This window comes from Condylura cristata, unplaced genomic scaffold, assembly GCF_000260355.1.
Source record: "Condylura cristata isolate star-nosed mole 26May11 unplaced genomic scaffold, ConCri1.0 scaffold00010, whole genome shotgun sequence".
Taxonomy (NCBI): Eukaryota; Metazoa; Chordata; class Mammalia; order Eulipotyphla; family Talpidae; genus Condylura; species Condylura cristata.
In genome coordinates, this window is record NW_004567111.1 from 46,780,923 (window position 1) to 46,796,243 (window position 15,321).

General features: G+C 36.1%; 1 protein-coding gene across 1 annotated transcript in view; it reads left to right on the forward strand.

The window, feature by feature from the left end:
- The window catches only part of NBEA (neurobeachin), a 512,054-nt gene that overhangs the window by 479,024 nt on the left and 17,709 nt on the right, over window positions 1-15,321 (forward strand). The window contains exons 51-53 of the mRNA XM_012723168.1: window positions 10,333-10,422; window positions 12,541-12,733; window positions 14,157-14,228. Coding sequence (XP_012578622.1) covers window positions 10,333-10,422; window positions 12,541-12,733; window positions 14,157-14,228 — 355 coding nt within the window. The remainder of the gene's footprint in view (window positions 1-10,332; window positions 10,423-12,540; window positions 12,734-14,156; window positions 14,229-15,321) is intronic.

The window sequence follows — 15,321 nt, forward strand, 5'->3', positions numbered from 1 at the left end:
CATAGAATGGACTGTCAAGAACCAACAGATGTGTCTTTAAACAAAACAGCTACAATGTTGACTTTCCTTCAAAGTAAATTCATAAAATTTGTAAAGGAAAAAAATTAGCTACCCTCTTAACGTGATGTATAAATGAAGGTATTCATAGTGACATTAATGGCCTCTGAAATTGTTGCTATTCTTTCTGTGACTTCATTATATCTTGTCTTCTCCTTTTCCCATTTCTAACTTCTTTCTTTGATCTGACAAGCGACATCAACACCACCCTGGGGGATGGCTTGAGTAGGTTGTAGCACAATGTTGTCCATGTAATAAGAGCCACGATGCCTAATTGTCTTCCTACAGAGGGTGTTCAGTGTTCTTCTGGGCAATTATTCTGAGACATGATTACCAAAAAATTCAGTGAAATGGCTGACAAAAATTCCTTTAAGTCATCTTAATTTTCCTCCTATATTACTGAAAGATTTGTTGAAATAAAAATGTTGAGAAATTCAAAATTCCAAAGAAAACTCCCAGATTTTAAATTTTTGCAGTTTAAATATGCATTGGGCATTCTTTAAATTTAAAGAATCACTTTGAGAGCAAGAAAAATATTATGATCCATAAAACTATCAAGAACATATGTTCAACTGTATCTGTTTCTGCAATAATAAAGCTTGCAATTGCGAAAATTTGATGAATAGAATTTCTCTATAGTATCAAGGAAATTAATGGCACACATTTAATTTTGATTAGTGAATAAATCTTTAATTTAGGTTTATCTTTCTCCTCGTAATTACTATAGTCCTTAGCTAGTCCACAGTCATCAATCGTCTACAGGGAAATCATAAATAATGCAGCTAGTCAAAGTGAGAAATGTGTCATTTATATGAGACATGCGTTCTTTCTTTGTGTTAGTGGTATTGTATGGTGTTGAAAGTGCTAATTATTGATCTGCAGAAGTTAACAACAAATGTTTTCACAAACATCAAAAGTCATATTTTACACACGAGTAAAAATTGCAGCCTGATGTTAGTAACAGAAATGGCTGTAAGGGATTTCCTTATCTACTGACATAGATTTCAGTAAGATCACACAGTTGTTACCTCAGAATAAACTAGCAGTTATTCAAAACTTATTGCATGCTTCAGTTTGTTGAGAAGACATTACTTAGTCTAAGTGCCTAAACATTTCAGTTAGATGGTTAAGACTCATTTTTAAAGATTTTAAACAAATCAGTGAATTTATTAAAGCCATTTGAATTTTCAAGATAGTATATATTATTGTTTTTTCATGTATGTCAAAGTCAAAGAACAACATTTTGTTCTACAAATACTATTTTAAATCTGAATTTTGCTAAATAAAAGCATATCATTTCATTTTGAAATATATCACTACCCTATAATTTTTCCTTGATGTCAACCCATATACCAAGGAAATCTATTTCAGCTTTCATTATTTTCATTACTTTTTTTCCCCGTGATCAGATGCTCCAAGTGAACTTATTTCATATTGGGAAGAAAGGTCACCACCTGCGCTACTACTTCTCTCTCACCCCATTCCTCCACCCCCACTTCCCCTGTAACCTCCACCACTCCTTTCTCTCCTGAATCAACCAGCATAGAATTTGATTTATATTATTCAACCAGGCAGGATTTAGCAAGTATATATATTGATTCTCCTCACATATCAGTGAGCATTTCTGCAAGCTTTATGTACTATTTTTTTTTTAAAGATTGATTTATCTATTCATACAGAACTGGGGTACAGGCCAGAGATGTGGAGGGTGAGAGGATTCACCAGGGACAGAGTCGGGAGCAGAACAAGCAGATCGACGAAGTACACTGCTGAGGGGAGCAGCGGGCGGGTCAGGAGAGGTCTGCCGAGCCATATGGATCTCCTCTGGGGCAGGCGGGGATCGAACTCATGTGGAAGTGGCTTAAGCTTCTTAGTGCAGTGCTTTAACCCACTGTGCCACCAAGGAGGGCCTGTACTATTTTTTTTTTAAAGATTTATTTATTTATGTATACAGAACTTGGGTATAAGCCAGAGGTGCAGGGCCGATGAGAGGCTTCACCAGAGACAGAGTGGGGAGCAGAACAGGCCGACTGAGGAAATACACTGCTTAGGGGAGCAGTGGGCCAGCCAGGAGAGGTCTGCTGCGCCATGTGGATCACCTCTGGGGCAGGGATTGAACTCATGCTGAAGTGGCTTTAGCTTTTCAGTGTTGTGCTTTAACCCGCTGCACCACCAGTGAGGGCCGCTTTATGTACTATTTAATGGTCCACCCAAAAGTTAGCAAAGAACAGAAAATTTAAAAGAATCCTTAAGAGACCTCTGCTAAACCCTTGCTTCCAGGTAAGCCAGTCTCTAAATTTTTCAGAAGAGTGTTTCAGTTTTCTTCTTGAGGCATAATAACTACACATTACAGAGAGATTTCATTATCTCCCCTGAGAAGTTTGTAATAGCATTTATCCTGCAAGTAGTCTAAATCCTCAATAAAAATGTTTCTTGTTTGGAAATAGCCATATTTTGATTAGTCTATTTAAAAAAAAAAAAAGCAAATACTAGCTAGCATTTCTTTTATATATTTTACCTGAATACCCATTTATATTAATCATGATCTTGGTATAGACCCTCTCAAAGATAATGAAGAGTCCAAGAAGAAATAGAAATGGCCAAAAACATGTGAAAAAAATGCCATAAGAAACCACCTCCATTAGGTTGATTATTATAAAAATAAATAAATAAAGGAGGAACAGAAAATAACAAGTGAGTCATGGATGTGGAGAAGTTGAATCCCTTGTATATGATTGATAGTGATGTAAAATATTGCAACCTCTGTGGAAAAATACTATGACAATTTCTAAAAAAAATAGATAAAGGTACCATTTAATCCAGTAATTTCTCTTTTGGGTATATTTCCAAAAGAATTAGTTGTAAGCTAGATTTTTTGTTTTAAAGATTTATTTATTTATACATACAGAACCAGAGTACAGGCCAGAGGTACATGGGTATTGAGAGGATTCACCAGAGATAGAGTAGGGAGCAGAGCAGACAGATAAATGAAGTCCTGCTGAGGGGAGCAGCGGGTGGGCCAGGAAAAGTCTGCTGAGCCGTATGGGTCACCCCCCTAGCTGGGGATACAACTGGTGCCTATGCGGCTTTTGATAGTTTCACAATGCTGTACTTTAACCCACTGTGCCACCAGAGAGGGCCCTGAAAGCCAAATTTTGAAGTTTATTACTTATTATTTTTGTACCATGTTTATAACAGCATTATTCCAATAGTCAAGATGTGGAAACAACCGAAGGGTTCATCAGCAGATGAATGAATATAGTTATATACAGACATGTATCACTGAATAATTCAATCATAGAATGTCTATACTATGGCATAGGCAACCTATGTGCATAATAGTCTATACCATTTATGACATTCTCACAATAATGAGTTTCCCTAATGATGCATTTCTCAGAGTATATGCCCAGTGTTAAATGACATGACTGCATTTACAAGAGATTATAATTTAACCTTTAAAATGAAGGAAGCCTGCACACATGCTACAACATGAATGAATCTTGAAGACATTATGCTAAGTGAAATAATCCAGTCATAGTAAGATACTTACCATATAATTCCAATTATATGAGGTAGTCAAACTCATACAAACAGAAACTAGTGTGGTTTCCATGCACACTTCTAAGATAGGCAGAAGAGAAAATGTTCTGGATAGGCACAAGAGGGAATGGGGACTTGTTTAGTTGATACAGGATTTCAGTTTTACAAGAAAACTTGTTGGCAAAAGTTCTGGATAAATGTACTTAACAATATAGAACCATGCATTTAAAAATGATTAAGATGGTAAATGTTATGTTTAATTTTTTGTTATGTTGATTTTTTAAAGCATTAATGAAAGAGAACTAAACAGTATCCCTAGTTATTAAGTTATGGATAGGATAAAGTAGATGAACAATGAGAAGTGAAGCATCTAGCGAATACCATTGTTAGGATTGAGGGCCCTAGGGAGGGAGGGAGCCATCACCAGACAAGATATAAGTAGCCCTGGGAAATTGGTCAACTTCAGAGCTGTGGGTTAGGTCGAAGAATGCAGCCCAACCACTGCCAAACTACAAGCTAGGACCCCTCACCTTTTTTTCTCCTGCCCTAAGGTCTCATTGGCTGAAGCCAGTGATGGGGGGTCAGAGAGCAAGAGAAATAGTGATGTAGTCTGCAGAGACCATTCTCATAAGTGCAAGGAAGATGGCCCAGCCCACCTACCTGATGCCACTGACAGTCACTGCTCTAGGAGAGCAAACTTATTTCAGACATCCAAGATAGAGCAGCAACTACCTAATGTGTTCAAATGCCTGAGCTTCTCATATTGAGTTGACTTATTTTTAAGTAGAAAACATGCGTGAATGAGTCTGCTACTCAACGGACTGATCTAACTTGTAGGGGAACAATGTTCTGGATAGAGCATTTTCTCTCTAGAAGCAATGATTTTTTTCCCCATATTTATTTGTTAAGTCAGTTGTGCAATGTCATCATTATAATGTATCATTCTAAAGAAGAAATAAAAATCAGCAGAAAGCTGTCTCCTTCATTTTTTAAGTTTATAATGGTGGCACAGTGGGTTAAAGTGCAGCACTGAAAGCTGGCCGCAGCCACTTCAGTGTGAGTTCAATTCCTGGCCTCAGAGGTGACCTACATGGCACAGCAGACCCCTCCTGGCCCTCCTGCTGCTCCACTCAGCAGTGTACTTCACTCATCTGCCTATTCTGCACCCCAACTCTGTCTCTGGTGAATCCAATCAGGAAAAAATCTTTATTATGGAAGAATAAAACCAAAACTGAGGCTAGTAAATAAACAAATCCAAATCCCCTCCCTCAAATACTGTCTAACATAGTCTGATAGTTGAAGCAAATGCAGTGCTCTTTTTAGTTAAGTTACCAAATATTTGCTTGAATACTCTATTTTTTTTTTAAATGAGGGGAAATGTTTCAATGAAATGCTAGAGGCAGTTGAATATAAAATAGCATTTTAATTTTTTATATAGTTTAATGTTTATAAAGCAAGAATAATAAAGTGCAGATATTATTTGCTTGACTTATTTTTCTCCTGATTTTCCAGCATTAAAAAGTAATGCTTTATATGATCTTGCTTTATTACAACAATAAACCAGATGCAAAATCCTATCAGTTAAAATATAGACTGCTATTAAGTCATCTTGCCTTTTATCACTTAAGACTTTTCAAATCTCCTTTTTTGGCAACTTGTTCCTTTTTTGGTATGAATTGGTAGAAATAGCAGTAGGAAAAAAAGATGACATAAATCACATATTTTATTGTGAAAGTTGCATTTTCTGGTAAAAAAAAAAAAATGCCGACTTTTAATCACTAAAATAAAATCATTCTAAGCAGGAGATGTACAATTATAAAAACAAATAGCAAAGAAGGTTATTGAAGATCTTTTTTCTCTGTTCCCAAGCTAACACTTTTACTACTATTTCTTTAATCTTCTAAAAATTGTCAATAGTTGATCGATAAAAGAAACATAATGTGATATGCTGCACTGCGGACAGCATAACTTAGAGTACTTTATAAAATGCTGACTCTTCTGGAAAACAATTTAACAAATTGTACAGAGCAAGGGAAATGGATGAATTGGTCATTTGACAGCCTGCCTTATTAGCTTCCCCATCCTGTCTTTCCCGTGACACTTAAACCTGATGGTATTTCATTCAAAGGACAATACTAAATTACACTTACAAATAAAGACTACAAGTTATAAAGATTCTACATGAAAAAATAGATATAAATGGGTTAAATGCTTTCATTGTGGAAAAGACAAGGTTAACTGAAATTTATATCTACTGCATACCAAAGAAGATATCCAAAGAATAAGTATAACTACTAAACCCAGGAGGGAGAAAGCACAATTACTCACCAAAATAGCACTTTCATTCTCTTATAATACTTTGAATTCATCATTATTTTGAGCATCATTCTCAAATTTACCTGTTGCCTCATTTATTTTTACGTGAGCTATGAAGTCTTTCAGAATATATAGCTATATGAATAACACATACACCCCACACCGTATTTATGTACTTTTACTAGGATTTAATGCCAGCTATGCATTTTTATTCATAGAAAATAGAACTTTCTTGGAAGGAAAGGCCAGCAGTAAAAAAGCAGTTAAGTAAGAGGTACAGAAGGTCAGAGGAATAAGGTCTGTCACAGCCATAGCTAATACATGTGGCCCCTTTGTGAACATTAAAAAAGACACCCTCTTTAGGATGGTGAATTACCAAAGGTAGTCTTTCCTTTGGCAATTCAGGTAGAATCTGTCCTATATTTGCTCCCAAGCAGGGTGATTTTGTACACAACATATATGACACAAACACATTGGCCTGACCTATGAGACAAAGGAGAATAGAGACAGCTTATTGAAATTAAGTAAGAGAAAAAGGAGATATAGCTCATTTTGTACCTTGGTTGGTAATTTTTGGAGGATTTCACAAAAAGCATCTAACAGGGAATAGGGAAAGGACAAAATTAAAACTGTCCACACTAGAAATGTTTGCTAATGAGACTTTATTATTACAGAAAAGCAGATAGAGCTCTATCTGTTGTGTGTCATATCTGTGTTGGAAATCTGAAAATCATGTCTACTGTTCACATTTACTTACGTTGTTCCCTTGTGCATAATTCAGTTCATATTTCCTTCACTTCTTTACCAACGCCTATAATAGAATTCCATGTTTTAGAACTTCCCTCAAGGTATTTTTTTTTTAAATCCTTTATAACCTTCCTATTTCTTGAAATTTCTTCTCTGGGGAGAGAAAGAAATGCTTAGTGTAGAGTGATGACTTGACAATTCTCAACACAGTCATTTTTTATAAAGTTAAGGATATATATAACACATTTAAAACCCTTAATAAATTAACTGAATTTTAGTCCCTCCTAGACAGTTCCTGGTAAAGAATTATATTATATTGATGTTGACTAGTTAATTCCTACTTAGTTTCAAACCTCAGCTTATGTCCTTATCCAGGAAATTCCTTCCCATCCTCTATCCTGACTTCAGTATTCATATCCTTCCCTGAGCTCCCTGGCTCCCTGGAGAACTACCGGATGCCCATGCTGGCTCCCACATGGTCTCCCTACCTGTGCTCTGATGAGCTGAAAACTTCCTGAGGAGTGGAGAGCTGGTCCTTGATTTAGCATTCCTTAGCATACAGTAGCCATCCAACTAATGTTCCCTCATGTAATTGTTTTTGTGTGGTTAAACTGTAAAAGTACAGTACTCTAAAGCTTTCTCTACTTTCATACTTTTCTTCTAAGCTACCTTTCTGTTCTGAACAATGCCTCACTGTTGTCTCACTTAATTCAACAAATATTGTCTGTTAGGACTAAGTTACAGGCCTCTCTGCAGAAATTTACCATCTAGGGGCCCTCCCTGGTGGTGCAATGGGTTAGCATGCAGTACTGCAAGCTAGATGCAGCCTCTTCAGTGTGAGTTCGATCCCCCTGCCTCGGAGATGAACCACATGGCACAGCAGACCTCTCCCGACCCTCCTGCTGCTCCCCTCAGCAGTATACGTCATGTTATCCTGTTCTACTCCCCATCCTGTCTCTGGTGAATCCTCTCACCACCCCTGTGCCTCTAGCCTGTACCCCAGTTCTGTATGCATAAATAAAATAATGAAATCTTAAAAAAAGATTTGTTTAAAAAAAAAACTCACAATTTAATCAAACAGACATCTGTGAAGAATTGTGTGCTAACTTCAATACAAAGGTTTTTTTTTAAATACATGTGCTGTGAAAATATGTATACTTATTTATATGTATGAATAAATGAGTACATTTATTTTGATTTAGAGAGTCTGCAAAGGACTTAGAACTCTGCTCACAGTTAGAATGAAAGGAGGATTTTTCTCCTCGAACAGAGAGAGAATAGTTGTCAGAACAACTACTAAATTGCCTCACTTCATAGGTGGCAGAATGGGCTGTGTGCGGTCCTGGGCATTCTCCCTTACAAAGTAACCCTCTTCTTTACCAAAAAGAGGACACTGAAGGCTTCCTCAGAGTGGAAGAGTCAGAAAGCAAGTGACGGGGGTGCAGACAATCAGTCTGTACTCATTTCCCATACTAACAAATTGTAATGACAAGACATAGAACTTAAAAGAGATGACATCCTTTTTCAAGATTGGAAAGGACTGTATATTTTTAAATTGGAGCAAGAAATTATTGGAAGGCAGGATTACTATAAGATAAACTTACAGATAAATATTGGAATCAGAGCTTTTAATTCACATAGGCATGTGATATAGATCACAAGAAAGAGGGGTTCAGTTTAGTTTTAAAAGAAAGAAATACTAAATATTAGAAATAGATTGACTTAGTGAATGGGTGAGATCAATCAAAACTTAAAATTTATCGTGTTGTCATCTAAAGAGTCATGTAAAATATAGATATACACATGTATTCTGTCTCAGACCTGAAAAAGATCAGACACATTCCTTAGGAGGCTCTGCACAAGATTTCTAGAAATTAGGTCAATTTCATAACATTTTCTAATATATTTTTTAAATCTCCCTTTCTGAAACATAAAGTCAGGCAAAGCATGTTTGTTGATTCATCACTCCTTCTATGACATTTTAAAGACTATCTTCTAAGGGCAAGGCACTGATCTAGAAGCTAAATGTGTTTAATTTTACTCCTGTGTCCCCAATTCCACCCTGTCTTCTTTCTCGGGTAGTATGGTACAAGCAATAACATCTACTATTAGAGAGACTTTAGGTGTTCATAATACAGTAACCCAAGTGTGGAACATTCTCTAGCCAGGCTAACTTTAATAGTAAAATTACCGCTTTTTATCTTTTTCAAATAACTCTGTTAATATTGTGAACCTAATCATAGCTGTTTTTCCCCCTTTTAAAACTGTAAGTGGCACTGGGGAGACAAATTATGGTGATATCTTTGTGTATATAATTTAGTTAAATAGTCAGACTATGCTTATGAGTGGACACCAGGCAAATAAATGTATACTTTAAAATTAGACAGCACTGAAAATAAAAGAACCAAAATCCCATTTATGCAATTGCTAAAATATGGCAGATAATGGTGCATTCATATGTAATATTGCTAATAAATTTGAAAATACACATTTTTATTATAAAATTTTTTCTTGAAATGTAGACTAGGAAGATAGATTGTTAAATTTAAGTACTTTATAAATGAGAATTGTGCATGGTGATAGGATTAGTGGCAGTGTCGTGTTGAGAGCCATCTACCAACTTACCTGTACTGCTAAGCACTCAGCAATGAGTTTCGTATTTCACTTTTATGTGTAACCAAATTGCACACAATTTTAGGGGGGAAATTAGCATGGTAACAGACTAATGATCGCTGTAAATATTATGCTTCTCCTTGTTGACTTAAATTACATACTTACAGATTTCAGAAAAATACTTCTTTTAGTCTAGCTTAATATATTGAATTTTTGTTTTGCCTATAGAATTTATTTATGGAAGAAATTCCTAAATCTTTTATAAGATTGTATGTTTGACACCCATATACACACAAAAGGTATATTATACAGTGCAGACAGTTTGAGGTCTACAGTTACTCTTTTTCATTGGAGTCCATAAAATCTCATTAATGTTTCCATCTGTAGCAGCTTTAAAGAAATATATAGCTCAAGATTCCCAAGGAAATTTTTTTCTCTTTGAGTAAGTTTTCTCTAAGATTTCAGAAAGTTTGGGAGAAGAGAATTAAATGATAATCCAGGATTCATCCTTAACCAGCAACTCATTGTAGTGAAAATTCTGCAATACTTAATTATTACACAAAGTCTTAGTGTTCTTTCTACAGATGGACTTCTGAATTGATTGGAACATGTTTTTCTCAATTTTATTTTGTATCACTGATGGAATTTATGCCTCATTCTTTTTTTCCCATCAAGATTCCAGAAGTTTATTTCATTAGAGATCCCTATACCTTCCTCCTTACAATGGACTTCATTAAGGTATATGTGTTGTAGTTAGTGTTAGAAGCATATTTTTGGTCTTCAACTGCTGCATGTGCTCACAGGTTAATGTTCCACACTTAACCTCAGCTTTTGAATAAGAATAATCACTTGGTTAACAGAAGCATGTTTAGAAGAAGTGAAGCTTGTCTACAAAGTACTAACACCTGGATGACTTTGCACCCAAAGAGAAGAGCACACAGTGAATTTTCTGGACTCTTTTCGTGGCTGACTTGGGATACACTCACATTGTCAGAGAGTGAGCTGACCTCACGCTGATGCATATTGATTATGACATTCACTCTCCTTGCCCTGCAGGCCATGGAGGCACAGATACAGAACTTTGGACAGACGCCATCTCAGTTGCTTATTGAGCCACATCCTCCTCGGAGCTCTGCCATGCACCTGGTAAGAAATGTCAGCTTGCTGAGGTTTTTTTCCTTTCTTGTGCACCTGAGTATAGAGCAAATAAAATAGCGATTTCAACACCTTTAAAAGTTTCTCAATTTATTGATTAATTCTTCAGCCTAAATGCATTCTGTATTCTGGGAGGAAACTGAGAAGGAACTGCAGTCTTTACCTATAAGTCCTCGATTTTGGGATTCACAAAAAGTCATCTCTGTATCAGCTCATTCATAGGCATGCAGGTTTACAGATGCTGACAACAAAATAAATTAAAATGAAACATATAGTGAGATAGTGGTTAGTTTAAGTAAAGGGAAGAAATAGAAAGGTAATTTGTGGTCACCACTGAGAAACAATGAAGGAGAGGGGTGAAGAGCAAGGGCCTTGAAGCCAGAATTTGGGTTAGGCACCATCTCTGCCGCTAACTAGTGAGTGATTTGGGAAAGGTGTCTGGTGCCTGTGTTTACATTTTATTATATGCCATAACATCTGTAACGTGGGAGCAAACGTAGGCCAGACCCTGGGCTGTAAAGGCTCAGTATTGCCCCTGCTCACATGATTTTCTCAGCTGGTGCTCATTGACGTAGTCATCATCATCATCATCACCATTAGTTACTTGTATTTAAAACTTTCATTCTACTTTACAAGAGAGAAAGTAATGTTCTTTTCATTCTAATCTAAATTTTAATAATTCATTATGTAACGAAACATTCGTTTTTCACTTTATTAGCAAAGAGGAAACATTTCCTCTATCTAATTTGAGGAAAGTAAAATTTTGGGGAAACTTCTCTAGAATTTAACTTTAAAGGGCAGTTTTTCATGAATCTTTCAGTGAAGTAAAAAGTGCTGGAAGGTAAAAAAAAATGTATTTGCAAAATGAATTATTGTTCATCAGTTTTCCTAGACAGTTAGCAAGAAGCAAATATCCTGGTATTAGAGCAAAGAGCTCTGGACTATGGTCCATAATATATGTGAAAACAAATGTGTAAGCTGTTATTTTGTAACAGGAGTTTTGTTCACATTCTTCCTTTATGCTATCAGTTCTTTGACTAATTTGTTTTAAATTCTTTATGTGTGTCAGGTGTGATACTAAGGATTAGCAACACAAGCAGACCTTTAAGGAATCAGTACTCAAACACATAGCAAAACACTTGAATAACTATGTTTGCTTGAAAACATTGTTTATCTCGCTATACGAGTTAAGCCACACAGTTTCAGCTTGCTTGATTAGTCACTAATGAACTCTGGTGATTGAAACTGGTCCTGTGTGTGACGAAGCAGAAAGGTTGGCACCAAGCAGACTGCTCACATGCACGACTTGACTCGTGGCCTTGGAACCTCATGCCTTAAGATGAAGCATTTTTAATAAACTGTCTAGGGGAATATCTCTAACACTTTATTTTATGAAATGCTTTGGCAGAGTTTTATTCCCATGTTAGTTTTCTCTGTTTAATAATAATGATAATAATAATATTTATCCTGGAGAAATGCCCAGTCAGAATTCGTTACTTTCCTAGGGGAAATCGTTAGTGACTAAATCGACTTGGGAGTGTTTATAAAGAAAATCTAAGCATTCTAAGTTTATGTAGCAGAAAATTCATGTATACAGAAAACAATTCCAAAACATGTATAAAAGCTAAGTAATGGTAATCTCCCCTATCCTCATTTCATGTTTTTATAGAGAAGTATTTATGGTGTTTAATAGTACTTCACAGTAGAATCTACATTCTATCAAGACATACTAGATGTTTGAGAAACAAAGATTCAAAAAGAAGAGCAGCCTTTAGTCGGCTGATAACAGAGGACATTGTCAGTAACTGATTTGACAAATATTAGCACCAAACTACTATTTTTAACTACATTAACTATGCTACACCATAGGGATATCTAGTGGCATGTCACACTGTAGTCTGGTGATACTTCTATGAAGGCTGATGGTTAATAAGTGGGCCCTTCAGGGTCTGCAAACAGTTCTGTCTCGCTTCTCTGGGCCATCCTCAGAGACGTTGAGATTGCTTGGTTCTGTTGTGCTCATGCTAGCCTTCTTAACCCCAATTACCCCAGAGCTTTACTAACCTTATCCCTTTTGTTCTCTTCTGCTCTCCCCTTCCTATTCAACAGTGTTTCCTTCCACAGAGTCCACTCATGTTTAAAGATCAAATGCAACAGGATGTGATCATGGTGCTGAAGTTTCCCTCCAATTCTCCAGTCACCCATGTGGCAGCCAACACACTGCCCCACCTGACCATCCCTGCTGTGGTGACCGTGACCTGCAGCAGACTGTTTGCTGTGAATCGGTGGCATAACACAGTAGGTGCGTGTGCCCGTGTGAGTCACTTGCTAATGGATTCTCAAAGGCTGCAGATGAAGTAAGGTAAAATAAGGATGCAGGGGGCTAGCCGGTATGCCAGACTATCAAAGGAACAGCAAAGTAAATTTTAGTACTTCACAAGGTGCTTGACTAATGGGTATTTGACAAATGAAACAGGTCTACAAATAATTAAGGGCCTTCCAACTCCTTTGCCCACTTTTATCCCATATTATACAAAAGTGAGTTTGAATCTGAATTTTCTGGATGTTGGTTTCAAATCTTCCATCTATCATATTGATTTACTTAATAAATATATCAATTGTCACTATGTGTCAGTTAGCCCTGACTACTGAGTATAGCAATAAACAGTAAAGACACCTTTTCTCTCCTTGTGAAGCTTAAATGAAGACTTTTAGGAAAGACAGGAAATCTAAGTAGTTTCCTGATATCATGTGTGTTCTCTCCAGCTAGTATATCTTAAAGTGATATAATTCTGTTGTAAAAATTAGACATATTAATACTTAACTAGGTCAGAAGAGGCCCATTTACTACTTCCAGCATTCCCAGGAAGCTCTGGGGCTCCAGGACTGACCACAAGAGCTATGGTGTTAACCTCTTCTGCTGACTTCCTCATTGATCTGAAAAAAAATCAGTGATCCATACCATGCCTTCATCTCCTGAGAGTTTCCAAACATACCTATTTTGTGATTGATATAAGCAATGTGAGGTAAAATCACATAAAAAATAATCACCAAACGGCTTAAGGGAAAAATATGACTGTCATTCGTAGGAGGCTTAGCTTTTAGAAATATTTTGCACTAAAAGAAAACTTTCTGGGATTTTTTTTTTTCTTTAGAATTATTTAAAAGTATTGTGTAGGTTATATAATAACATTCGCAAAAAACTATGAGTAATGAACTCGGTCAAGCCCTAAATATTAATCCTCTCAAAAATGAGCCTTTACTGGGGTTCAAATTTTAGGTGTGGCTCAAATTTAACCTTTAAATGATTCATCCTAGATTGAGAGAAGGCCCATTGTGGGGGCTCCATGTCCTCTCCCTCCCTGGATGCCCAGGCCCGGGCGATCCGGTGCTCACACCCAACCCTGCTCACAGGCCTGCTCCCAGTGTACTTAGCTCTCTCATGGGTCCAGAAAATGGTATCACCTGTCTTCTTTAGCTTTTTCTTGGTGTTATGATAAGAACAACATTCTTTACAGCTTTCTACATCTGCAAGTGAAAGCAGAAGTCTCTGCTGTGATGTTTTAAGTTACCTATCAAGGCCAAAATCATTCTTAATAGTAATTTACCAAATAATTTTAAAGCAGGTACACCTTTTATACAATGATCATAAAGCACTGTTTATTAAGAAATTTCTTCTTTCTGAGAATTTTATGGTGAGTTTACTCTTTTTATTCAATATTTAGGCCTCAGAGGAGCACCCGGGTACTCCTTGGATCAAGCTCATCATCTTCCCATTGAAATGGATCCATTAATTGGTATGTTAACATCAAAATTAAGTTTTCATGCATACAACTGTCCACAGATTCCTATGTGGTGATTTATCATCACAAGATAGTTGAATAATATTTTGCTGCCACAAAGTTAATGTGCAGATAATATCAAATTATTAGCATAGACTATGCAAATCATAATAGACCATCTAAAATTCTTTTGGTTAAAGCAATTATTTGTCACATTTTTTTGATATGTTAGGATATCATCTGGGTCAGTTCTAAACAAGGCAATAATTCCAAACTGTTTTTTTTTTCCCCAGACCAAATTAGTCTTTAACAATTCTACATTTTTTAAAATATAAGGACTTAAATTTGAAAGAAAATTAATAGAGAAAAACATGTTTTCTAGAAACCTCCACTCAGTAGGGCTAATAAGAATTTTTAGAGATTTCATATGAATTGTTAAATTGTAAGCTATAAGTCTTTGAAACAGATAATAAAAATAGGTTTAAATAATTATGTATGTATATATTTGCCATATGATCCAGAATAAGCCCTTAATTTTTATAGGCTTCAGTTTCATAATGACAAGATAGTTTATAATAATGTTTGTATTGCCTGTCTAATGGGAGCATTGATAGCTAAATTAGGGAGGGGAATTTAAATGCTACGAAAACTTATTAAGTCACATAGAAGCTGTGGTATTTTTTCTAAGATTAATTCATCCTACCTCTTTGAAGTCAGAAACAAGATGAGCAGCAGCCATTTTCGTTAGTTACTTGTACCCACCTACCCCACAAGCCCCACCATTCACACACACACACACACACACACACACACAGCATTTACATGACTTTGGGAGAATATCAGTTTGAGCACCAGGAATCTTTTAGAGACTAGCCTAGCTGTTCATCTGCCCAGTAGACATTGGCACTATCACATTCAGCTAAAGTGTAGCTGTGGAAAAATTAATAGCCCTGTTCTAATTAATCAATTGTCGAGTTTCAAGTGACTCGGACCTTTGATTTTCTTTTCCTGTGTTCCTTTTTCTGTATATTTTGTTGTGGTTTACTTCTTTATTCATTATTATTATAGTGTTAATAGACATTCACAAATAGTAGCAGTTACATTTAAT